The sequence below is a fragment of the Emydura macquarii genome, unplaced genomic scaffold (assembly GCF_026122565.2).
Source record: "Emydura macquarii macquarii isolate MOO-44397 ecotype Brisbane River unplaced genomic scaffold, CSIRO-AGI_Emac_v2 contig_2422, whole genome shotgun sequence".
NCBI lineage: Eukaryota > Metazoa > Chordata > Testudines > Chelidae > Emydura > Emydura macquarii.
The window spans coordinates 35,857,624-35,884,052 of NW_027132559.1; the positions used below are offsets into that span (position 1 = coordinate 35,857,624).

General features: G+C 45.3%; 1 protein-coding gene across 3 annotated transcripts in view; it reads right to left on the bottom strand.

Moving 5' to 3' along the window:
• Nucleotides 1-21,529, bottom strand: part of RUNDC3B (RUN domain containing 3B) — a 158,000-nt gene extending 136,471 nt beyond the window's left edge. For 2 of the 3 annotated variants that reach the window (XM_067562260.1, XM_067562259.1), the window contains exons 1-2: nt 21,036-21,529; nt 5,242-5,357 (exon numbers count right to left, since the gene is read on the bottom strand). In XM_067562260.1, coding sequence (XP_067418361.1) covers nt 5,242-5,357; nt 21,036-21,139 — 220 coding nt within the window. In that variant the 5' untranslated portion in view covers nt 21,140-21,529. The remainder of the gene's footprint in view (nt 1-5,241; nt 5,358-21,035) is intronic. The other variant, XM_067562261.1, reaches the window with a different exon arrangement.
• Nucleotides 21,530-26,429: the final 4,900 nt, after the last annotated feature.

Genomic DNA, 26,429 nt, shown 5'->3' on the forward strand with positions numbered 1-26,429 from the left:
TTTGATTGATATAGAACTCAAACAAGCTTGGAGAGAAATTTGGGGTATAGTCTGAGAAAAATCTTTTCTTTTCACAGTATAAGGAGGATCCATCGTGCTGGCTCTGAGCTCACTGACCCTCCTGGCCAAAGTGACAGCCACTAAGAAAATAACCTTCAGAGACAGGTGGGTCATGGCATATGTCACCATGGGCTCAAAAGGCAGACCTATGACTGTCAACAGCATGAGGTTAAAGTCCCATTGAGGTGTAGGTTTAACTACTGGTGGGAAAGTCCTGATCAGATCTTTCATAAAAATCACACTGTAGCAGAGTGAGTGAAGATGGAATGCCCTTCCACCAGAAGGAGGAAGGCACTAGTCACTGCTAGGTGTACTCGTGGGGTCCAGGTACCTTGACCAGCATGGTTGTCCAGGTAAGTGCTCCAACCCAGTCTGTCATGATGGTGGCCCTGGGTGTGGAAGAGCTGAAGGGAACGCCCACCATGACCTTTTCCAAGCTTGACCATCATATGAGAAAGGTGATAACTATAGTGGGAACCGTCATCTTGGAGTTGATGCAGTCCTTGCTCAGTCGATAGATCACATGGAGCCACACTTGCAGACAGCACAAGTGGAGTCTGGTGAAGAGTATCACATAGATGCATGTGGCCTAACACTGAAAGACACCTGTGCTCTGCAGTTCATGGTCAGCTCATGAAATCAGGTTGCTCACTGTATGAAACCTGTCTGCAGAGAGGAACACTCTCACGGAAACAGAGTCCAACCTCACCCCTATAAAGTTTATGGTCCTTTCTGGTAACAAAACAGACTTCTTTTAGTTTATGCAAATGCCTAGGGCTGCTAAAAGTGCATGAGAGACCTTGTTGCTGATCTGACATCCTGACAAGATTGGCCTACCAGGAGCCAATTGTCTAGGTATGGAAACATCATACAGCCCTGGCACCTCACTTGGGTTGCTACCACAGAGAAAACCTTTGTAAATACTTTTAGTGTTGTAGCAAGCCCAAAGGGAAGGATCCAAAATTGAAAATGCTCCTGGCCAACCATAAAATGCAGGAACTTCTTGCGTGATGGGTGAATGCCCATGTGGAAATGTATCCTTCATGTCAAAAGCCACAAACCACATCCCCTCCTGAAGAGAGGGGATTATTGATGTACACATAGTCAACCCGAATTTCAGATTTAAGATAAAGATGCTGAGCTGCCAAAGGTCCAGGATGGTCTCCCATCCATCATCTTTTTTTGGGGAATTAAAAAATATCGGGAGTAGAACCCCCACCGATAGTAATGAGGCGGGACACAATTATTGCCCACCAGTGTAAAAGGGATTCCATCTCCCGTTGAACAATCACCTTGAGAGTAGTTCCTGAAGAGGACACAGCTTTGTGAGGCGGGAAGGAGAGAAACTTTATGGAACTTAGTTGCGTCTGATGGCATTTAGAGGGCAAAGGAGTCGATGGGTGGGAAGGGGGACCAAATGGAGCCAGACAGTACAGGGCGGCTCAGGAGCAAAAAGTAGCTGCGCCTTCATGCTCTGCAGAACCACCAGGAATCCTCTGGAAGTGGTTACCTTGATGTGCTTCAGAAAAAATAGTGGATGCAGGAACCTATCTACTTATAAGACAACTGCTAATTTCCCTCATTTACTTCAATCGGAGTAAAAATGAGCCCTTCAAAACTAAAAAAAAGCCATTAAACTTTCTTTATCACTAGAACAGACATCTTAATTTCTAGTGTATTGCCACCCAATTATAAAAGCCATGATTGACTGATGCATAGTGACAGCATGATAACCTAACAGGGAAAGATAAACAAACAGATTAGAAAGTGTACTAAGTCCATAATAATTAGATGGAATATGAAATTCACTGGTTCACAGTATCATCATTACACCTGGATTTGCTGTATACATATACAATTTCTATCACTGCATCCTGACCACCTAGAAATCCAATTTTTATACAGTTCACAATGTTAAAAAAACACCAGTAGAAAACCACCACTGAACAAGAACACAAATTTTGAAGTTGCCGTCACCAATAAAATATTTTGAAATATTAAGTAAATTCAAGTAATTGAAAACATTATTTCACCACCATCACATGGGCTTGTGGAAAAATTGAGGAGACAAGTCAGCCAGAGACTCCATCTGGGATGAGTAGAAACAGCCAAAGCAAGCACAGCTGTACTAGAGGTTTCGTAAAGTGCAACAAAAATAACGCCACTCACAGGACTGCTGTGAACTTGCTGCTTTATTCAACTACATCATAACTGAGTTTGTGGCAGGATAAAAGGGCAGACTCTCACTGACAAAACAGGAGGAAAGGAGGGGTGGAATATGGCTCTAATATTCTGTGTAATGCAGTTTACCCCATGATGACCACTTTACTACAAAGAGCAGCAAGTAAAATGAGGTCCCAAGAGAGGGCCACTCCTCCCTCCCCCACTATACCCCAGACCAAGAACTGTTCAGAGAATACCTGCCACTCTGGGAAAACTAGGATCTAAGTGGTACTTTGCCTCCTTTACTTCCTCGCCATGTGACCTTGGGGAAGAACTGCAGGGAGATTCGAGCAGGTAGGCACAGAAGCAGAAACAAGAATCTCTGGACACTCAAAGAACTTTCTACAGGTTTGATTGCATTTCACTGTCCCGTACTGATTAGCTGTTTGCTCCAAACCTCTCTCTTCTCCCTCACAGTCTGTTTGTTTCACTCCATGCCAGATCCTCTTGCCCTCTTTTCCCCTGCCCTGTCCCCCTCATCCTCCCTTCAGTTTATCCCTTCCTAAGCAAACCCATCAAAAAAAGTTGTAGAACTAGCATGACATTTGTTGCCATCACATTGTTTACTCTGCTTGTTTGTTATACTCCTTCTCCCATCCTGTTTCGGTCTTGTCTACTTCAACTGTAGGCTCTTTGGGATAGGACCATCTACTATTCAGTGTTTGCACAGTGCCTAGCAGAATGGGGCCCATTCTTAGTGGCCCTTAGGCAACACTATAATTAACTTGATTATAATATAGTTCTACTCTTAAAAGAGATAACATAAAAATGATACTAACACATTGGGAGCTGATCTGAGTGTAAGGGTCAAATCAGTTTATTTCAGGAAAAAAGCACAATTTTATTACTGTCAATCCTTCAGAGCCAACAGAGTTCAGACAGTAAACTGTACCCTTTTTCTGGCTTCTATATCAAGCGATTAGTTAAGTAATTTCCAGGTGTCAAATGTACAATCCTAGTTTTCAAATCATGCATTCAGTGACACCTCTGAAATCCCACTTAAGGCAACAGGTTCGGTACAAATATAACCAAGTACATAATTTGGCCTGTTGAATCTTTACTACTGGAGATTATGCACAAACCAATCATAAAACTAACAATGCACACCAAAAAACCCACACGGGTTGACTTTCAGATCCCAGGCAGTGTTTACATAGTTGGAAGGTAAATGTGCTGTTTTACATATGCTCAGTTTACAAGTCATTGAGAAATAACTGAGAAACACCCAAAATGACATTTTTAAAGTTCTTTTTCAGAGTAAAATTGCACTTTCAGGCATATCATGACCTAGACCATTTTTTCTAATAATACTCATTGAAAAGCAGTTTACATTTAGACAACATGAAATAACAACCTACACTCAGCACAAACTAGTAGTTCCAGTTTCTACTAGGAAGCAGTTTGTCTCCTTAAGAAGTCACCATTGCACAGATGGCTTGACTCATGATCCTGATTCATTTTGTGAGAACCAAGAGTCCTTTCTTTACCTATTGAAAGCTTCTACCATCCTTCAGATAGTGTAAGCACTGTGAGGCACACTTGTTTATCATCATTTCCCTTCTGCAAAAATGTGGTTTGTCTCATTTGTAGTGTGAAGACTCAATATTTCCACAGGTCCTTTTACATTTATTCAGTACATCCTTTTCATACACAACTGCAGGAGTGCTTACAGGGTCTCTTTTCTTCTTCTCTCCAAGAGGAAGGGGAGGAGGGAAGAGAGAGAGGTTTATGCCCCTTCCACAGAAAGGGGGCTGGTAGGGGAGCCAAGCCCTCCCGCTCCACAAGATGCCAACCCAGGGCCCTATGAGAGGCAATGATAGCTAACACCCTGGAGTGCTTTGGAGCTGCCTCCTTGGGCCACTTCCTACCACTTACTTCCCACAAGGCCTCAAAAGTATTTCACTTAAAGTCCTACAGAAAACAACAAAACAACTGAATCATCAACCCAGTTCAGCTCAGCTGGTAGCCTACTTCCTTGCAGGCTAGCCTCAGCTTCACACTGATACAAGTTCCTGGGTTGCACCCCACTGGGGGTCTGTCACACTCTCCTTCTATGCAGGGTTTCAAGCAGGCATCAGTCATTGATCACAGTCAGACTCCTGGCACAGGACTCAGCCTCCAGTCAGAAAGAGAAAGTTTGCTGCTACCTCTCACCTGGGTCTCCTCCCTGGACCCTCTTCTAGGGTCTGAAGTAGCTGCTGCTTGCTGGCCTCTCCCTTGCAATAAGGACTTCAACTGTGCTCAGGCGCTCTCAGGAAAGGAGTATTTTCCTATTCTGTCTATCCTCCTTTTGAGGTGTCTGGCTCCCTTTTAAAAAGCTTCTCCTCCAGCTGAAGCAAGCTCTGCAGGTGTGGAGGAGCAGAATCCCCTGGGCCCAGAACTGCTCCTTAACCCCTTCTGTCCCAGTGTGGGTTTATACACCCAATCACATGACCACTGCATAGAAGGCAAATGAATGAAATGAACTATTCCATATCTATTTAGAACAGGGTTTTCCCACATGGAAATTGCAGCTCTGTAGGATAACTTTTGAAATGTTCTTTAGGCATAAGAATAACCAAGGACATTCAAGACTTGGGTTTTTCTGATGGACACACCCATTTAAAACAAACTGAAAATCCTTTTGGCCCCGCACTCCACAGAAAAGCTCCTAGTGTTAGTTCTCCTGATTTGGTTGTGTGTAGAAGCTGCCATATCTTCTTTGACATTCTGAAGATAGCATTCTAGAGCAAGTGGCATGATGTGATTACTAGCAACCTGACAGAAACATAACTATATCAATCTCGATTTTACATCAGTAAAATTTAACTTAAAACATTGGGTTCCATTTAGGCTTTAATCATATATCCATTCAGCATAGTGCAGGCTCCATTGCTTTAGATTTAAAAAAAAAAAAAAAAAAAAAAAAAAAAAAAAAAGAGGGTATAGGACCTGGAAAATACAGAATTATTAATGTACCTTTCAGCCGATGACTTAAAATCTGTTCCAAAATGGCTGCAAAATTATTAAATTCAGGGGAAGAATCATCAATAGTCTCAAAACAGGAACGATCAATCAGAGTCTTGACAGAGAACCTAGAACAGAAGAATGGGATATCAATTTTATATAGATAGTTTTGTTCCTCCATACCAGATGAAAATGTATTTTATAAAAAAAAAAGAATGCCTAGGAGTGATCAAGGTGTTCAAGTTATAACATGTATAGTTCTCAGTTACCTACAATACAACAAGTAACCTAAAAATACTGTAAATTATCACCAGTCTTACACTTAAAACTTTCATAAATTCATATATTCCAAGGCCAGAAGGGACCATTGTGATCTATTAGGCAGGCCTGTATAACACAGGACTTAGAACTTCCCCAAAATAATTTGCTTCACCTAGAGCAAATTTTTTATTTAAAAAAATCCAATTTGTGATTTAAAAGTTGTCAGCGATGGAGAATCCACCACGATCCCTTAGTAAATTATCCCAATAGCTAATTATCCTCATTGTTAAATTGAGAATGGAAATAAGGTGTAAATTTTTCTCTAGATTCAACATCCACCCATCGGATCATGCTATATGTTTCTCTGCTAGACTAAAGAACCCATTATTACATATTTGTTTCCCATGTAGATACCTATAAATTGTAATCAAGTTGCCCTTTAAACTTCTCTTTGTTAAAATAAATAGATTGAGCTCTTTAAGTCTATCACTATAAGGTATGATTTCTAATCCTACAGTCACTTTCATGGCTCTTCTCTGAACCCTCTCCAATTTATTAACATCCTTCTTGAATTGTAGACACCAGAACTGAACACTGTATTCCAGCAGCAGTCGCACCAGTACCAAGTGTAGAGGTAAAATAACCTCTCTACTCCTACTCAAGACTCTCCTGTTTAAGCATCCCAGGATCGCATTAGCTTTTTTGGCCACAGCATTACATTGGGAGCACATGTTCAGCTGATTATCTACCATAAACCCCAAATCTTCTTCAGATTCACTGCCTCCCAGGATAGAGCCCCATCACTTAAGCGTGGCCTACTTTCTTTGTTCGTAGATGTATACAATTACATTTAGCCATATTAAAATTCCTATTGTTTGCTTGTGCCCACAATCAGTGACTTGTCGTCTTCTTTAGTCACCATTTGCCAATTTGTGTGTCATCTTCAAGCTTTCAGTAATGATTTTGTGTTTTCTTCTACGTCATTGATAAAAATTTTAAACAACATAGGGCAAAGAACCAATTCCTGAAAAATTCCACAGGAAAAAAAACCCATTTGATCACGATTCCCTATTTACAATTATATTTTGAGACCTATCAGTTAGAAAATTTTAAATCCATTTACTGTGTGCCAAGTTAATTATATTGTTCTAGTTTATTTTAAGCAAAATGTCATATGGTACCAAATCAGACACCTTAGAGAAATCTAAATATATTACATCAATACTATTACCTTTATCAATCAAACTTGATACCTTTTTTGGATGAGATTACAAGTTAGTTTCACAGGCTCTATTTTCAATAAACACATGGATTTGTATTAATTACATTACTCTCCTTTAATTCTTTATTAATCGAGTCCCATATCAGCTGTTCCATTATCTTACCTGGGATTGATGTCCAGCCTATAATTACCTGGGTCATCCCATATACCTTTTTTAAAATTGGCACAATATTAGCTTTCTTCTAGTCTCCTAGAACTTCCCCAGTGCACCAAGACTTATGAACATCAACATTAATGGTCTAGCGAGCTCCTCAGCCAGCTCGTTTAAAACTTATGGATATAAGTTATCAGGACCTGCTGCTTTAAAAATGTCTAACTTTAGTAGCTTGTTTAACATCATCCAAAGATACTAGTTGAATGGAAAGAGTGTTATCACCACATGATGAGACTATATCATCCGTTTTTTTCCCCAGATATAGAACAGAAATGTCTATTGAACACTTCTGCTATTTCATTGATAATTCTACCATTTCCATCTAGTAATGGACCAATACCATTGTCAGGATTCTTTTTGTTCCGAATATATTTTTAAAACTTCTTCTTATTGTCCTTATCACTACTGGCAATAGATTTCTCCTGGTGTCCTTTTCCTTCCCTCATCAGTTTTCAACAATTCCTAACTTTACTTATATTCATTACTATCAACTTCCTCTTTCTTTCATTTGTTAGCAAGAGAGAGATAGTGCACACGCCGCTTTCACTTCCCATCCAAACCAGGTCACTTTTTTAAAACCAGCACAGCCTTCTTCCTTGATTGTGGATTTTTGGGCCTCTAGTAAGGTGTTCTTAAATAATTACCAATTATAATTCACATTTTTCTGATTAAATACTTCCTCCCTGCTGACTGGGCTCAATTGTTTTCTGCTTTATGAAACTAGCCCTGATAAAACACCACATATATTACTGATCTGGACTTGATTGTGCTTGCACATTATAAATGTGATCAAGTCATCACTACTTGTATCTAAACTATCTTTAATTTTTCATTCTATAATCAACAGCATGAGACTTACCGTCAATCAAATGTTGGCCCCACCCCAGACCTCCCAAAACTCACCCACCACTCAGGTTGACTCCACCCCTTGACCCATCAGGCCCCACCTATTATCAGGTTGGTCCCGCCCATCAAGCCCCACCCACTGGTCAGGTTGACCCCGTCCTTTGGCTCCTCAGGCCCCGTCCATCTGTCACCATAAGACCCACCCCTGGGGTATTACTTCCAAGGTGAAGATGGACACATGATCAGGAGCAAGAGAGTGGCATGTGACCTCTCTAAAAACTCCATCCACTGCCCTCTACACCCCCGTAGGACCGCCCCAAGAGCAGATTTGATGAATTTGGAGAAGTTCTGGAGAAGGGGCACCTATCAGGAAGTGGGTTATGTGACCCCTCTGAGAACTCTTCCCACTGCCTTCTACCAATGGGAGCGGGTTTCAGACCCATAGGACAGGCCCGAGAGTGAATTTGACCAATCGGGAGCAGGTTCTGGAGTGGAGTAACCTGCCCGGAAGAAGGTCATGTGACACTCCCCCCCCCCCCAAGAACTATTCCAACCACCCTTTACCAATCGGAGAGAATTTCAGGCTCCTTAGGCCATCCCAGAAGGGAAACGTGTACCAATCGGAATAGGTGTAGCATGAGAGTCTAGGCCAGAATCCCGATCTCTGGAGCTTGATGGTTGGTCGGCCAGCAGCACCACCACCCCCTAGATGTCCCAGCACTGTGCAGAAGAGACCATCTTGTTTCAAGAACGCGTTTCAGAAATCATGGAAACACTAAGTATGGACTCCTTCACCAGCCCTGTGAGAACTTTGGAATTTGTTTTAGCTCTGAGGACCTTCAACCACCTGCAAAGAAAGCACAACATCAGCAACAGTTCCAAGGAGGAAGGAGCAGCCAATGGGAGCCCTTTGACGCAGTCACTGATGGATATGCTTGAAACCGACTACGAAACCCGGTAACGGTCATAAAGAAGACCAATGAACGTGATGGCCTCTCGTTGTCTGCCCGCAGGAAGACTACCATGGCTCATGGGAGTTACCAGTGGACAAGGTGAACTGAGAAGATGTTGCACAGGTAAATAAGCAATAAGAAGTGACGGTCGAGGATGGGTCATAATGACACAGGAACCGAACTGGAGTTGCGTAAATCTAAAAAAAAAACTAGATGTAGGCTTACAGTTTGTTTTTTTTTTTTTGAAAGCCTCTCAACACCTTAGTGACGCCTTTCTAAAGGACTCGGAGACCCTAGACAGTGTTGCATCAGACAGTAAAGATGAATCGGGCGCAACTTCTTTCTGCTCAATGCCACTACAAATCATTGAAGAGAACACATAGGATGACTGCTAGATGGATTTAAGGAGGACTGTTGGCACAGAACTAAGTGAGCTAGTGACACATCATGAGTGTAAAAAAAGTCATGTGGTCTATTGTATGTGTTGCTATTTATGCTGTCCTTAATCACTGTCTTAGGGAAAAGCTTCTTGAAGATTGTGAGGGCTCTCTCCCCCTCCGTCAGCCACAGAGTCTCCATGCCGTCAGGTGGAGGGAGTCCAGGTCCAGGTGAAGCAGGCTACCCTGGTCCTGGGAGAGCAGATCGTAACGCCTTGGGAGCGGCACTGGCGGGGCAATGGACAGGTCCAGCAATATGTTGAACCAGCGTTGCCTTGGCCAGGCTGGGGCGATCAGTATGACTGCTTTGTCCCTCTTGATTTTCAAGAGGACCTTGGGCAGTAGCGGAACGGGGGAGAACGCATACATGAGGGTCCCCGTCCAGTCTATGAGAACACGTCAGAGATGGAGCCTGGCTCGCGACCCCAGAGCGAGCAGAATCTTGGGTACTTCCTGTTCCAGGATGACGCGAACAGGTCCAAATCGGGAATACCCCACTTGCGGAAGATAAAAGTTATCACCTCTGGAAGTAACAACCAGTCATGTCAGAGTAGAAACGACCTGCTGAGGCGGTCCGCCTCGTCGTTCCTCACCCCAGGGAGGTGAGAGGCAGATATATGGAAGTCGTGCCTCACCGAAAAGTCCCAAAGTTGAATGGCCTCCTGGCAAAGGGCCGAGGAGCATGCTCCCCCCTGCCTGTTTATATAGAACATGGCCGCTGTATTGTCCGTGAGGACCTGCACTATCCTGCCCCTCAGGAATCTGAGGAACACCTTGCAGGCCAGCCGGACTGTCCTGAGCTCCCGGACGTTGATATGGAGGCTCTTCTCCTCCTCCGACCAGAGCCCGAGTGCTCAGGTCGGTGCTGATGTGGGCCCCCCACCCCACGTCCGAAGCGTCCGTAATGAGGGTGACCGATGGGGCCAAATCCCGGAACGGAACCCCTCTCAGTACTTCCCCAGGAGTCCTCCACCAGTTCAGGGGGTCAGGACCTGCGGAGGAACCTTTAGCACCCTGTTCAAGGAGTGCCTGACGGGTGCATACACCGAAGCTAACCACGCCTGGAGAGGCCTGAGTTTGAGGCAAGCCAACCTCACCACATATGTACAGGCTGCCATGTGTCCCAAAAGCTGCAGGTAGTACTTGGCTGTCGTCATGAGGGACCTGTGTAGTTGGTCGATTATGGCAGCCATCGCCTTGAAGCGAGGCTGCGGGAGGAAGGCTCTGGCCTAGGTGGCGTCCAGGGTGGCCCCAATGAAATCTATGTGCTGCACCGGGGTGAGAGTGGACTTCTGCTCGTTTATGAGCAGCCCCAGTCTGGTGCATGTCGCGCATGTGAGGGCTAAGCTGTTCCAGGGCAGGTCCACGGCCAACATGCGGATCAGCCAGTCGCCCAGGTAGGGGAAGATCTGCACTCCTCTGCGGCGCAGGTGGGCTGCCACCACCGCCATGCACTTCATAAAAACCCTGGGGGTGGACGAGAGGCCAAAGGGCAGGGCCGAGATATTGGTAATGGCAGCCAGATAACATAAACCTGAGGAAGCACCTGTGCCTGGGAAGGATGGAAATGTGGAAGTATGCATCCTTTAGATCAAGGGCGGCATACCAATCTCCTGGATCCAGAGCAGGGAAAATGGAGGCTAGGGAAACCATGTGAAACCTCAGACGCCTGATAAACCTGTTCAGTTGGCAGAGATCTAATATGGGTCTCAGGCCCCCTTTTGCCTGTGGGGATAAGGAAATACCTGGAGTAAAATCCCCAACCGTGAGGAGGAGGAGTGAATTTACCTCCTGCAAAAGGAGTTGCTCGTGAGAGGGGTCCCCGAAGAGGGACGGGGTGGGGGGGAATCCGGGAGGAAGGCCGTGAACTGAAGGGTGTATCACCTGAGAACTACGCCGAGGACCCAGCAGTCTGATGCAATATTCTGCCACTCAGCGTAGTACGGTCTGAGCCTTTCCGCAAACGGAAGGAGTGGATCCAAGAGAAGGGTATTGGTGCCACCCTTGGGCACACCATCAAAACTGTCTTTAAGTGTTGGGCCCTTTAGAGGGTCCCTGCTGTGAGGCCGTGGATGACCCTGAGCAGTCACGGTGCCCAAAGCCCCTATTTTTATCACGGCCGCTCCTGGGTTGACAGGACCTGGGTGATGGCTTAGGGGGCCTGGCGTTGGGGCTGTGGCTGAGACTGGTGCCTCGAGGCCTGAGGGGTGTACAGACCCAACGTCCAGAGCATGGCCCTAGAGTCTTTTAGGGCGTGCAGCTTCTCATCCGTCTTGTCGGAGAAAAGGCCTGCCCCATCAAAGGGCACCTCCTGGGACAGCCCCGAAGACTGCAGCCACGAACACCGTTGCATGGCAATCACAGAGGCTATGGCTCTGCTGGCGGTGTCCACAGCATCGCTGGCAGTCTGCCAAGCTGCCCCTGCCACTGTGGTGCCCTCCTCCAAAGTCCGCTGCCTGATCCTGGGGCAACCCCCCTGCAAACCTGCGCATTGAGTTCCAAAGGTTCAGGTTATACCGACCTAGGAGCGCTTGGTGGTTCGCGATCCGCAACTGAAGGGCCCTGGTGGAATATACCTTGCGGCCAAACAGGTCGAGTTTCTTATTGTCTTTGTTTTCAGGCATGGTGCCCTGGCTACCTTGCCTATCTCGTTGGTTGGCCACATCAACCACCAGGGTCCCAGGAGCTGGGTGAGTATATAGGAATTCAAACCCCTCAGATGGTACATAGTATTTCTTCTCGGTGCTCTTTGAGGTGGGGGCAACCGAGGCAGGGGTTTTCCAGAGAGCCTTGGCCAACTTGAGGACTCTCTCGTGTACTGGCAGGGCCACTCTAGATGGTCCTGCCGACCCAGCTGCCCCAAAGAGGGGGTCCTCCTCCTCCTCCTCCTCAGAGAGCTCCTTCAGCTCAACGTTTAAGTTGCTGGCCATCCTCTTAAAGAGCTCTTGATGGGCCCTGAAGTCAGGGAGGGGGGCCTCACGGTCGCTGGCGGCTGCCTTATCAGGGAAAGAGGAGGAGGATTATGGAAGGGGCCCCGTAGAGGGTTCCTCCTCAGAGTCTGATTCCTCCTCCAAGGAATGGCCCTTAGTCGGTTGGCAAGGTGGGGGGGGGGGGGTACCAGGTGTGCTACTGAAGATGGGACAGATACAGTGCCCTGTCTCATCTACGCCCCCCATGGGTCCCAGTAAGGCCACTGCCACGGTCCTTGCGGCCACCCCGGTGCTGGTATTGGTGCCGGCGGTGGTGCATCTGAGCGGGACTTGCCCTTGCGGGACCCCGAGCCACTAGAGCGGTGCCAGCGGTTCCTGTTCGTCTTCGCCAGGGACCTGCTCCGCGAAGACCCCAATGAAGTGGAAGAGCGTCGGTGCCGTCGCGAACAATGCCAATGGGTAGGCGTGCAGCTCGATGAGCTGGAGGAAGATGACCTCCGTCTTGGTGCCGAGGACTTCCGGTGTCGCTTCCCCTTCGGGGACCGGGAGCGGTGCCACTCATGCCGGCTCGGTGCAGAGTCTGACTCCGAGGATTGCGATCGGCAATAGGTCACGGTGGTCTGCGCCATCGGTGCAGGATCCTTCAGCACCGGGATCCTTGCCGGACTCCGCTCCGGGGATCAGGACCGGTGTCATGGAGGCGAAGGACTCGGTGCCGGGGTGCAGGAGCGGGAGCTGCACACATCACGCGAGGCAGATCTGGGCCGGCACCACCTTGAGCGCAAAGCCTCCAGTGCCGTGGACCTTCCTCGGTACCGCGGTGAGGAGGAGCTCGACGACTCATAGTCAGAGCTATGAGGGGAGCCGGCACGCCCTACCCTCTCTGGCCATCTGGGGGGAGACTTGGTTGGTGACTGGGGTCTCAAACTCCCACCTGAGGCACCCAGCGTGGGTTTACCTCAGGACACTGGTCCCTGCACCCTCGGCCGAGGGGGGGACGGAGGCGTGGGCATGGCCATCAGGGCACGTGCCGCGTGGAACGCCTCTGGCATCGACGGTCCTTGCAGGGGGCTCCCCCACCCCCAGGAGTCGGGGGAGGCTCCCCACGCAGAGATGCAGGCGCCGGAGTAGACAACGGGCTATGGCCAGTGCATCTCCCGACTCGACCCCGGCCGCGCAGGCAGTGCGGGGAGTCCATGCGTTCGGTGCGCTTCCTTTTCTTCAGCACCGGGGACTGGTGGCAGGTTGACTCCGGTGCCAGTGGAGTGCTCCGCACCAAGGAGACGCTCGGTGCCGCAGGGGAATGCGCCGGTTCAGAGTCGGGGCGGAGCGCTGCCTCCATTAAGATGGCCTTCAGCCGGATGTCTCTCTCCTTCTGAGTCCGCGGCTTGAAGGCCTTACATATCTTACATTTGTCCTGACGATGCTGCTTCCCCAAGTATTTGAGGCAGCGATCGTGGGGGTCGCTCACAGGCAAGGGTTTGACGCAACTGGCACAGGCTTTAAAACCTGGAGAGCCAGGCATGACCCGACTCGAAGCCCCTAAGGGTGCTTATCTATTCTAAGTCTAAACTATCTACCCTCAACAACTACTTAACACTAATTACTCAACTACTAACAACAAGAACAGTTCAAAAGGGGAATGCTGCTTGCTAGAGGCAAGACGTTCCAGTAACCGTCATGGGCGGAAAGAAGGAACTGAGGGCCCGCAGGGTCAGCGGTGCCTCATATACCACGGCATGAGGGCGGTACTCCAAGTGGCGCCTAAGCCAACCCTACAGAGTATGCTAAGGGGAGAAAAGTTCCAGGAACCAGTGCACGGTGGCGTGCACTCCTATATTGAAATGGATATGAGCAATCACTCGAAGTAGAATCTACATTTCTGCTAGAAAAACAGAAGAGATGCCTACTTCAAATTCATCCTTTCACCTTGTATTCCATTGGCTTTCCTCAGCAAGACACCAGAGTCATCTAGTTCATACAATCAGCCTAACTGTGCAGGGGACCAGCTCCCACGATAATGTGTGTGTGTGCATGCGCCACACCTTCCACTGGATTTCCTGAGCAACAAAGATAGCCCATGCAATCAGATTAACTGAGCCAGACTACCATCAATAGCTGGAATCTGCAGGAAAGCTAAGACTGAATTTCTCTTCACCAGGTTCCTCTGAGCACATGCCACAGTAGCCTAGGCTAGATTACTACTTTATGGGGCTGTGACATTGGCCTCCAGGGGAGCCATGCTGAGATAGCTTAAACAGGGCAAAATGCAAAGAATGGAGCAGACAAAGCCCAAAATACTGGTGGTTTTTCTTCCATAAGATATACCAAGCCAGCAGCAAACAGCTTCTGATCGCCTCCCTGGTCATTCAGAAGACAAAACACAGTTCCCTTAAAACTATCCAGCCCTTTGGCTAGCACCCAGACAGCCACATCAAATATGATGGATATTACTGAAAATCTTTATCCATCATATGTAAAAAAGTTCTACCAATCCTAAAGGATCGGACACATTTCCAAACAGGTCAATGAACAGTTCAGCTCTTACTCAAATACACACTTAAAGCTAATGCTTATTAACTGAACTAATATATATATATATATATTTTTTAAAGAAAGAGTAATGTTTAAAAGGTCAATATACATACACAGATGAAAATAAAGCTCTTAGGTCAGTTTCAAAGTAGAGATAATAACTGAGTTGCAAAGTTCTAAAAGTGCAAAGTCTCTGAAATTACCCAAACAGCTTGGGGGTCATCAGTCCTTGTTGAGAGCTTCTTTGTTAGAAATCCAGTTCAGAGGAATGAAGATTAAATAGTTTATGTACAGAGTTTGTTCAAATTCTCCCATGAGAATTAGGAGGGTGATTCCAGCCTGGTGCTGGGATCACAGTCTTGTGATCCAAACTTTCCCTGACAATCTTGGACAGATTTGAGATAAAAACAATCAGTCCATTAGAGTCTTTTATAGATCCATGCAGGTTGATTGATATCTTCTTGATAGCAGGTACCTCTCTGAACAATTAATAGTTGATTGCTTGTGGCTCTGAAGTGTCATCTCCTATGTCCTGTACACCCCGGTAACTAGTTACATTAGCACTGGGGTTCTCAAACTGGAGATCGTGACCCCTCAGGGGTTCATGAGGTTATTATGGAGGGGGTGGGGAGGGTTGCAAGCTGTCAGCCCACATGCATGCCAGTAAAGATGGCATGGCATGAGGAGTGGTCATCACTTGTGTTGGTGGGGGTCGTCACAGCTTGAAATATTTTCAAAGGGGGTCCCAGAAAAAAGTTTTGAGAACCAATTAGCACAAGGTAATTGGCCATTTACAGCCATTCCCAGGTATTTATTACTTAAACTTCAGAGAGAAATAAAAAATAGTATTGTTACATTCAAGTTCCATCTAAATGTCAATATGTTCCTAAATGTTCTTAATCACTAGAACAGTAATAGACAGGAAAGCAGTTTATCTACATTACTAACCTCTTAACAAGATATGTAAACATCATCAAATAACTATCAACAATACATTTGCATATCCAAGCTCTAGTCTACTTGTAAGCAATGACCCTCACTACCATTGTATTTTCCTGTGTCTCTAAAGTTCAGATTTGGACCATGCAACTCTCAAAGTCTTAGTTTTTTCTGGCCCAGTGTCACAGGGGGCCTGCCAGCAATTCTCCATAGTGCAATGCAGATGAGAGTGTTCTTAGTTTGTACCACCAGCCAAAGAGCAGACAATTCAAATGGCTGTAATCTCACAGTAAAAGGCCAGTATTAAGTAAGAAAAGTGCTCTAAACATGGCATAGCTATAGTACCACTGCAACAGTCCCTATCTGCACACAGTGCCCTTTAAGAAAGAGACGGCTCCCAAACACCAGTGCTTCTGTACAGCTCTTCTAATATCCTATGATTTCAAGCTTTCAGGACATCATTCTGTTCCTTTAGGGAAGTCACGGACTAGGCCAGCAATAAATAGCTGTAGAAGTGGTTGCATTTTCCAATCTGCAGAAGATCTTCTAAGTCCTTATCAAGATGTTTAAGTCAGACGGAGACCTGGAAGATTATCATAATCTTTTCCTTGCAACCTCTTCTATCCTTGCAGCAGGACAAGAAGGAATTTCTCTCAAATTTCTTAAATCACCCACAACAGGGCTCAGGAACCTCATATGGGATATATCCAGGCTAAGAGGTTTAATTCCAAGTTAATAATGCCTCAACAAGAAACAATTCTAAATTTAGAGATTATTTGAAAAATATGGAAGAAATCTGCTAGACATGTTTCTAACTCTGATGTTTTTGCTGCTACATTATTCTTCACTATCACCTTTCAAAGGGCCAGAAAAAAACAAGAAAAAAAGTTCAGGTGAGCTAGTTCACACACACACTGTGGAAATTTTCTTCTATTCTCAAGTGATCTAAAGCCACACCAAACACTGCCAGGATCCAACTACATCAGTACTTTGACTTTATAAAGAGAGGTGACAAATTGAGATTCCCTAAACCATGAAACATTACAGGACAATTCAGGATCAACGTTACCAAATTTCAATAGTTCTGATGCATATAGTACAAATGGAAATAGAGTAATGTCTTGGCTACTAACAGCAAACTGAGGAAGTCCTGCATCAAAGCTATTTATCTCTGGCTGAAAAACACTGATGGTTTAATTTCATGGGACAACTCTATCTATACTGGACAAGCCAGGGTTTGAGTTATGACCCTCACTTCAAGGCTTCTGAGTATCGGGAGGTCCAGCTTTGTGAGGCAGCTCTGAGCCAAGGTAATAAAGCAAAAGTTCAATGCCTTAACTATCAGGATTCAAGCAGCTAGAATTTATGGTATCTACTAAGGAGCATGACAAACAATGACTATTCTATTTAATGTATACAGTGTTGTAGCCATATCAGTCCCAGGATATTAGAAAGACAAGGTAAGAGATCAGCTTCTGTTGGCGGGAGACAAGCTTTCGAGCTACACAGAGTTCTTTTCTGGGTCTCATTACCTCACCCACTCGACTCTCTATTCTATTTACTATCAGAACAAAGCTCAGCTTTCAAACACAAGCGTCATGGAGCAGTACTGGCCCACTGTCACTTGCCTTACATGCCATAACATCAATTCTGTCTATGCAGAAGCATTGTTACATTAACTCCTGCACATGGAGTTTCAGCTTCTGGTGCAACTCTGCTCAAGAGCCACCAGTCTTGAGCTCTGAAGCATCAAAGCTATTTGCACCAATGTGTGGAAATGCAATGACATCTCAAATCAACATTTTCACAAGAAACTGGAATTCATGAACCTTTTTGCTTATAGTTGAGGCTCTATACCAATGCCACTTATCTTGACCTCCATGATGTTGAAGTATCCTTCAATGAAAGGTGGCTCTTTGTTGATACGTGGACTTTGGATCCAAGGGTGGCTCCTTGCTGATGCCTCTGTCTGCATTGAAATCTCTATCCATAGAGCAGAGATGTAAGGTTGCACTTTGGATGCCATGTTGGCATCTGCTTTAAGACAAACATCTTCAAAGCACTCCAAGTATCTCACTCAGTATCTTCAGCAGATACCATTTCGGGGGCTCAATGCACCTTGTGTCAAGATTAGATCTACTTTGATACATGGCCTTCACATTCAAAAGACGAATCTATACAGATATCCCAAACCTTAATGCTTTTCTCCGTGGAACCTTTAACAAGAAGAAAGGTATGGCTACACTATGCACACTGGATCAAACATCTACTCTGAGGCAGATACCTTAGACTAATGCAGGCAAGCAAACAGGAGTCTAATTTTTGAAGGCCCTATCTAGAGAATTTGGGTAATGTCTCCAGTACAGATAGAGACCCCAGTATAATCCTGTAAGACTCTTCACTTCTGAACATCTCTTCTATTAAATCTATAAAGGGAAGATAAGAGATAAAAAAACAGAAGACAACCTCTACCTTACAGGGGAAAGAAGGCACCAAAGTTGATAACTCTGTCAAAGAACTTGATGCTTCCTGCTGAGCATCAAGGACATGGAATCTCAGCACACACTGAGACAATATCGCCAGCAAAGCACTGAGGCTATTAACACACTTATAATTATATGATGGTTTTTAATATTTGTCTCTCCGCAGCCTTTTCAATTTATTTGAAACAAATGGTCCCTTACAAAACTTTAAAATGTTCAGAACTATACATATATGCCAGCAGAAATTGGGGGGCCTACTTCTGCAGCAGGAGGCTGGAGAAACCTCAAGACACCTTCGTCTGAAAATCCTCATGCAAACTCTATGCATACTATTGTGATCGGGCTGCAAAGGAAAAGGAAATTCCTTTGGGAAAGGAATTGTTTTCATGGGCCTATGCAAAAATGTGAGAGTCAGAAGTTATTTTCTTATATGAAAATAATGTGACAGTACTATCTTATCTGATTGTGAGTCTGCATTTGTGGCATAATAAATATCTACAATATTAAAATCAGATTTAAAAGGTCTCTAAATTATCATGTAATCCCTCTGTATATGGTATCAGAGTTAATGAAGAACAAGTATAGAAAAATTGGAAGTAAAAATCCAAATAATGCAAACAACACTTTAAAAGATCTGGTGAAGAAATACTAAAGATTTTACAGAATGATACTCTGAAGACCTCTTCTCTGGTAATCATAAGACAACGCTGTAGATGACAATGCAGAAGAATTTCTTCCTTGCGGCTTCTAATCTGCAGTGGTGAAAAGGAGACCCTTTCCACATTTGATTGAATCATCTTAGGGTACACTAATGGCACCATTTATACCAACAGTATTTCTGATTGTAATAGGTTATATATTTGAGAAAAATCAGCTGCCTGATTTGCTGCTTTGTAGTTTTTTAGTGTACATCTACTGAAGAAAACTCTTCGATATCAGAAAGGCTTAATAATTACAGATGGGTTTTGATTACTTCCATAAAACTAATCCTTGGCTTTTTCTTTTAAAAAGCTCAGAAGGATAGAAAACAATCAAGAACATATACCAGCCTTAAAAGTGAACACACACTCCTCTCTCCCTAGATTTAAATCTTGTAGAAAATGTTCATCTTTAGGCTTGGTGAAAAAAACAGCAGTGTGTTAAATGGTTTTATTCTGGCTGTAAACATTTTGCTATTTTAGAGAGTGACTATAGGAATAATTCATTCACATACATTTCTGTCACTGACGATTTATATTGTCTCGGCTTTCAAAGATTTCTTTGCCTGTATTACAGAGTCACTTTTGACTGTCTCAGCACAGATACATTAAATATCAGAGCTAAAGAAAACCATTCACCAGTGAAGAGTAGGAAATTTTCCCCTGTAGAAGAAGAGATGAAGTCTAAGCCATCACTTTCCGCAGAATGTAAGCTTTGATTAAAAATAAAAAAGTTTTTCTAGCATTTATGGTCACAGTAGTAACCAGTGAACTTTGATCTTTAGCCTATGAGCAGGCAAGCAATGTCAGCACCTCAGCTGCTTTTCCAACAGCCAAGTGGAATTGACAAGACTGGAAAGTTCATTTCTGCCATTTAAAACCCCATGGGCCAGCCATAAAACTGACTAGTTTCTCACCCACTTTATTCTGTTGTTGCATCTAGCTTTTCAAGCAGCACTAGAGGGAAGCACAAAAAAGAAAGGCTACTGGAGAAGTAGAGTAATGGACCCCTCCCTGTAGCCTGGACGCTGGAATCCAAGGGAGAGAACATATTACTCTTCGCTTTCAGCAGCTAGGATGATGCGGGTAGGTTCAAGTCTGTAATATACCCATTAAGCTATAGCCAGTATGAAAGAAGGAACTCCACAAGCAGGAGTAAACCCTGATGGGAAGGGAAGGCCAAGAAACAAATGTGGGAGTCCTTGTATCATATCAAGTCTATGCTTTCACAGAAGAACTTAAAAATATGAAATACCCACACTGAAATGGTAGATATTGGCACTAAACTTAAATCCAGACTGAAACACTGTCTTTAATGCAACCTTGCTGTAATCATCTATTGTGCTGATATTTAAAAAAGTAGGTAACTTCACCATGTTGTACATGTAGTACAAATGTAAATAGGAGAGCTTCAACCTTCACTTGAAGTTTTCTAGTTGTAGTGGATATAAAAATTATAACTGCTAAAAGTATTATTTCTCATGGAGAAATTCAATTGTATCTCACACCATGTAAGATGCCACATGAGGAAAGCCTGAATGAAGACAAGACTTGAATTAAACATCCTCAAGAGTTTAAAATCCATTTTGGTTCTTGCTTCATCTGTAGTGAACATACACAGAGCTGACAAATATTCATAGTATACAGCAAAATCTCTAGCAAGTACACTTTGCCAAAAACAAACCTTGTCTCAAGCTACCAGCCCGAACTAGTCCCAATACTTTGTTTAAATAGCGTTAACCTTCTAGCCAGGTACATACACCCACTGCCTTGTAAAAGTGAAGAAGAAAAAATCAAGCAAGCAATTTAAGCCGGGTCCTGGGTGGCTGCTAAGCAGCCATTTTTGAAGGCGCTGAGTCAGGATGGAGACTCCAGTCTTCATTTTTAATCCCACTGCAACCCCACAACCTGGCAAACCACCCACAACACGCACGGAGGGCACGAGCACAGCCTGCGATGCTGCCTGGGGTCACCAAAGCCCTGGGTCGCTCGCGCAGACGCTTCCCGGGGCGACGGGGACCAGCCAAGCTGCCCAGAGCCAGCAGCGCGGCGAGGGCCTGCCTGGGCTCCACCTGCAGGGGGCGGGCGGAGCGGGGCGCGGGAGATTCACCTGCACGAGGCGGGGGCGGGCGCACAGACGGGGGCGGGCACAGCCCGGCGCTGGGGGCAGCACGCCGCGGGGGCAGGGATGGGGAAGGAGGGGAACTCGCCTCCCCAGGGGCGGGCACGAGACGCAGGCAGAGCGGGCATTGCGGGGAGGAGCCGCGGCCGCGGGACTGGGGAGTCACCTGCAGACGGTGATCAGGTTCCTCCGCTCCACCGCCGCGTTGCGGGACTGGACGCTCTGCTTGCGGGCACAGACGTTCAGCCCCCCCAGGCTGAGGGACGCCATCGCCGCGGGGGGCAGGTGGAGCCGCGGGGGCTGGCGCGGAGCCTTTGTTCCCGGCCTCCCGCTCTCAGGGCCGCTGCCGCCACCGGGGAGGACGAGCCCCCCCGTGTCTCCCTCTCCTGGCGCCGGTGTCCGAGCGGCAGGTGCTGCTGGGCATCCGGCCGGGGTCCCCGGCCCTCGGCAGCCGGAGCAACCGCGGCTCCTTAGAGTCGCAGCTGCCAGGACCGCAGAGCACCGGCTCCGCCAGCCAATCACGAGGCAGGAGAGGCGGGGCACCGAGCGGGAGATGCTTCAAAGGGGCGCGTGCTCCTAACGGAACCAACAGTGCAAATGGGCGAAGATGTGGCTTGGGGCGCGTGGGGAACTCGGCGAGGAGGCGGGGCCGAGATACCGTGAGGAGGGCGGGGAGGGGCTATGAGGGGTACCTACTAGCAGACAGTAAGGATGTGATTTGCGCGTGGGGGTAGGCAGTGAAGAGGAAATGACGTAGAGCAGCGACCCTCCCCACCCCACCCACATCCCAGGTGTGAAATATGAAATTCCTCAGGGGGCCCACAACTGAGTCACTCACGCACCCACCATGCAGCCAGAGGACAGCCAATAACCCCCACCGATCCCAAGCTCTTCATTATCTAGGAATGCACCCTGAGATAATACCGTCTTGTGCTGGAGAAAGATTTGTTCAGCATAAACTCATTAATAAATCCACTTCCCCCTCAGGGTGAGGCAGTCATGCATCAGCTTTTGTCAATTTGAGTAAAGATTGCCTGAAAGCTCCACTCAAAAACACACTGGGTACGATAAAACATTAAACAACTTTATTAACTGCAGAAATAGATTTTAAGTGATTATAAATTATAAACAAAGATTAGAAATAGTTACCAAATAAAAATAAGAACACAAACTAAATTCTAACAGGATTTGAATCTAAAAATGTCTCACCCTGAAAGATGGTACAAGCAGGCTACAGATCTTCAGTTCACACAGACTGCTTTCCCCTCCTGGGATCCCCCTCCCACAATCCAAAGTTCTTTGTCTTTCAGCTGTTTCTTTAGGTGTTGAGCTATGACAGAGTGAAGCCAAGTGATGATGTCACTCCCCTTCTTTTTTAGTCTGTTCAAGCTTGCTGGAAGGGTTGATGCTTGTGACATGGAGGGTCGTCCTCATTGGTCAGTCAATATCCCATTGTGTACGTGCTCCTCACGTGTGTACTGTGAAGCTCCACTGTAAACACTCCCTGTTAGTGGAATCTATCCTTGAATGAGCGAGAAAGAGCCATCAACGCTGTCTGGCCACTTCATTGTTGAGCCTGAAAGGCTGTTTGTGGCAGTTTCCCACCGTGCAACATGTTCAGCAATATTTTATAGTTTCACATACAATGATAACACATACAATCCACCAGAATATTAATGTTGAGCAGATCAAGACTTAAAATAATACCATGTAAGGCATACTTTGTACTGAACATATCATAATTACATGATATTGGTGATTATGAGGTGTTCTGTCATACAGTGTCACACATCCCATTAATCTTTTCTCACTGCAATTTGTGCTACTGTTACCAGTTTATCACAAGACATTCTTTAAACTTTTTACTTCGTATGAGTAGAAATCCTGTACATCTGGTATTGTTCACAAGGGGAAAATTATTCACCTGTAATTTTTGCTTCTCTTTGCTGATACCATCACGCAGGCTTCCTACTCTTTGAATCTTACCTTATAGTTTGGAGTTCAGTTCTAAAGTGTCTTAGACTATTTCATTCTTGAGATATAGTCATTTGGTGAATTCTGCAGTATTCACATTTGTGGCTGTGTGTAGCTGGTGTTTGTATGTTCAGGAATTGACAGAAAAAAGCTTCTATGGGAAGGTGAGACAGTGGCAGTTGGAATAGAACATCAGGGGTCAGGGACTTGTATCCAAATGCCAGGATCTTAATGGTCCAAAAAGAAGAATTAAAGAGAGAGAAGAGTTAAAGTAATTTTAAACTGTGCTTCAATAGGAAGAAGATGTGACAAATCATTTGTGTCTTTCTGCTGAACCCCAGCATTCCAGTCAGTTGTGGGTCTGATGATATCGTCAGCAGTTGTAGTGCAGTGGGCAGCATGACATTAGAGGTCCCTTCAAGTATTCCTGCTCTTAGATGGGATTATCAAAAAAAGTGTCTCAGCCAGATGACCCATCTTCTGAAGTGCGTCTAGAGATCTGTTTTACTGTGGCACGTCAGGAAGAACTGGTCTTCTGAACAACTCCTGTCAGATTCTCTCCCATTTCTCAAGAATCAGACCAAGGATAGCTTCAGAAGATGAAAATCCCCCATTGGCCACATGCCTTTAGGCAAAAACAGAAGCTAGGAAAAGGAGTGAATTGATGTGGACACAGTGACAAAATGAGGTCAGATACATGCATGGAATTAAGCAGCAGGCTGCAATTTATCAAACTTTAACACAAGGGAGGAGCATTACCCATACTTTCCTATACCACGTATTTAATTGGTTCCTGCATCCAGGTTGCAGAGCTTCTTACCATGTAATCCCTAATGTGGGGTAGGTTCTCAGCCTACACCCAAGGATTCTGCTTTCTCTGAGTCCTAGCACTCTCCTGCCCACGAGGGGGACAGAGGATGCAACAGGGTGGGGACCTTGGCTGTGAAGGCCACAAGGTCTCACCCTATCACTTGAGCCCAAGGCCCATGACCAAAATTCCAGATCTTTTACCTCTGGGAACTGTTCATTTTATTCTCTTATCTGTAGTTGAAATTGGCCACAAGTTGCAATGAATAAACAAATTCCACCCCAGTACTTCAGTTAGGTACTAAGCACATTCCTACTTACTGTGGCTTAAGGTGCTGCAAGGAAGGCAAAAAAACTCCCTGATCTTCCACCAATTCGCCCCTGGGATCAAAAATTCCTTCCTGACTCCCTAAACAGGTGATCAACTACATCTACAGCATCAGTCAGGCCGGGTTTCCATTCCTAGTTTGGATGGGTAGGGTGGGCTGCTGGAACAGAGCCAAAAGAGACTCCATATGGCTCCTGTGCTGAGCTAAATCCTGGGAGCTGGGAAATGCTGGCCAGCCAGCATCCTTTTCTTCCACCTGTGTAATGGGTACCAGAGACTCCCGGGGGGAGGAGTTACCTATGTCTTTTGATGAGTGTCTCCCTTCCTTGCTGCTGAGACTGTCCCCCTCTCACTGCTGTACCCATCAATTTCTCCCATTCATTGATATGAGTGGGTGGCATATCTCAGAGTTTAGGAAGTGGGCTTGGCTATTCAACACTTCCTGCTCTATATGTTCACTCCTGCCTTTCAGATGGAGTGTGACAAAGATTACTAATGTCAACATAAAGCACCAGCATAGGACACAGAGTCCTTTTCTTTGATACAAAGTCACTCAGATCCTATATCCAATGGTTGAAAGAGCTCATTTTATTGTCTCTCAGAAACATATATCCCAGGCAGGCTAGCTCAGCTGAATGGAGCTTTTAAGAAGGTGGCAGCTGAACTCAGAGTAGATACTGTAGTTCAGCATATTATCCCAAATGGGTCTTCCTTAAATCAGTCTCTAATTTCAAATGTCTACTACCCCCATTGTCATTCGGGCACCAAAGTTCATGTTCCTGGAAGGTGGATGCTCTCTCATTTGCTTGATGTACAAGTTTCCACCATTTCCATTCCTGATCTGATAAGATCAAATTAGAGTTGTTCTTACCCCTCTTTACTGACCTTCAGCATGCTATTTTCCAGCCTGCTGAAAATGTCCATTCTGACCATGGCTGCTGCCTTAGTCCAGTAATCTACATTAGAGCTAAATTTGATACCTGTACTCAACAAACCAGACTTTGCATAATAGATTGGAGGCTGCTAGAATGATTTTGTAAGCCTTTAGCAAGTTGTTAGGTTCCAGCTGCTGCAATCAAAAGAGAAGAGAAGAGAAACTAAGTTGAGATCTATCAAAGTATGCAGACTACTTTTTGTTGATCAGTTTCTATCGCGTGTTGATGCCCTAACCATTGAATACTTACAAGCCCATGTTTGGGAGGGCACATACCCATCTCTCCTGCCCAGCACACACAAACACCCCTGCCACCAACCCCAACTGCATCCTCAAAATGGCACCCCCATGGTACAACTGCAGTCTACTCCTTTCCTGCCCTTGCACATCAGATTCAAATAAAGAGACTATGTAGTTTTGCAAAATCCAGAAGTTTACTGAGATAAATGTTACAGGGTGGGGGGGTTGGTTAGTTTTCATAGTTTACATGAAATTGTGTCAAACCAACCTGATAGCTTTCTTTGACAGGGCAATAAGCCTTATGGATGTCGGGGAAGTGGTAGATATGATATATCTTGACTTTAATAAGTCTTTTGATACTGTCTCACATGACCATCTTATAAACAAACTAGGGAAATGCAACTTATATTGAGTTACTATAAGGTGGGTGCTTAACTGGTTGGAAAACGGTTCCCAGAGACTAGTTATCAGTAGTTCACAGTCAAGTTGGAAGGGCATATTGAGTGGGGTCCTGCAGGGATCAGTTCTGTTCAGTATCTTCATCAATGATTTAGATAATGGCATAAAGAGTACACTTATAAGGTTTGTGGATGATACCGAACTGGGAGGGGTTGCAAATGCTTTGGAAGATAGGATTAAAATTCAAAACGACCTGGACAAACTGGAGAAATGGTCTGAAGTAAATAGGATGAAATTTAATAAGGACAAATGCAAAATACTCCACTTAGGAAGGAACAATCAGTTGCACACATACAAAATGAAATGACTGCCTAAGAATGTGTACTGTGGAAAGGGCTCTATGCATCATAGTGGATCACAAGCTAAATATGAGTCAAGAGTGTAACACTGTTGCAAAAAAGCAAACATCATTCTGGGATGTATTAACAGGAATGTTATAAGCAAGATATGAGAAGTAATTCTTCTACTCTACTCAGTGCTAATTAGGCCTCAGTTGGAGTACTGTGTACAGTTCTGGGTGCCAAGTTTCAGGAAAGATGTGGACAAATTGGAGAAAGTCCAGAGAAGAGCAGCAAAAATGATTAAAGGTCTAGAAAACCTGACCTATGAGGGAAGCGTGAAAAAAACTAAGTTTGTTTAGTCTGGGGAACCGAAGACTGAGGAGAGACACCGTTTTCAAGTACACAAAAGGTTGTTACAAGGAGGAGGGAGAAAAATTGTTCTCCTTAACCTCTGAGGATAGGACAAGAAGCAATGGGTTTAAACAGCAGTAAGGACGGATTAGATTGGACATTAGGAAAAGCGTCCTGTCAGAGTAA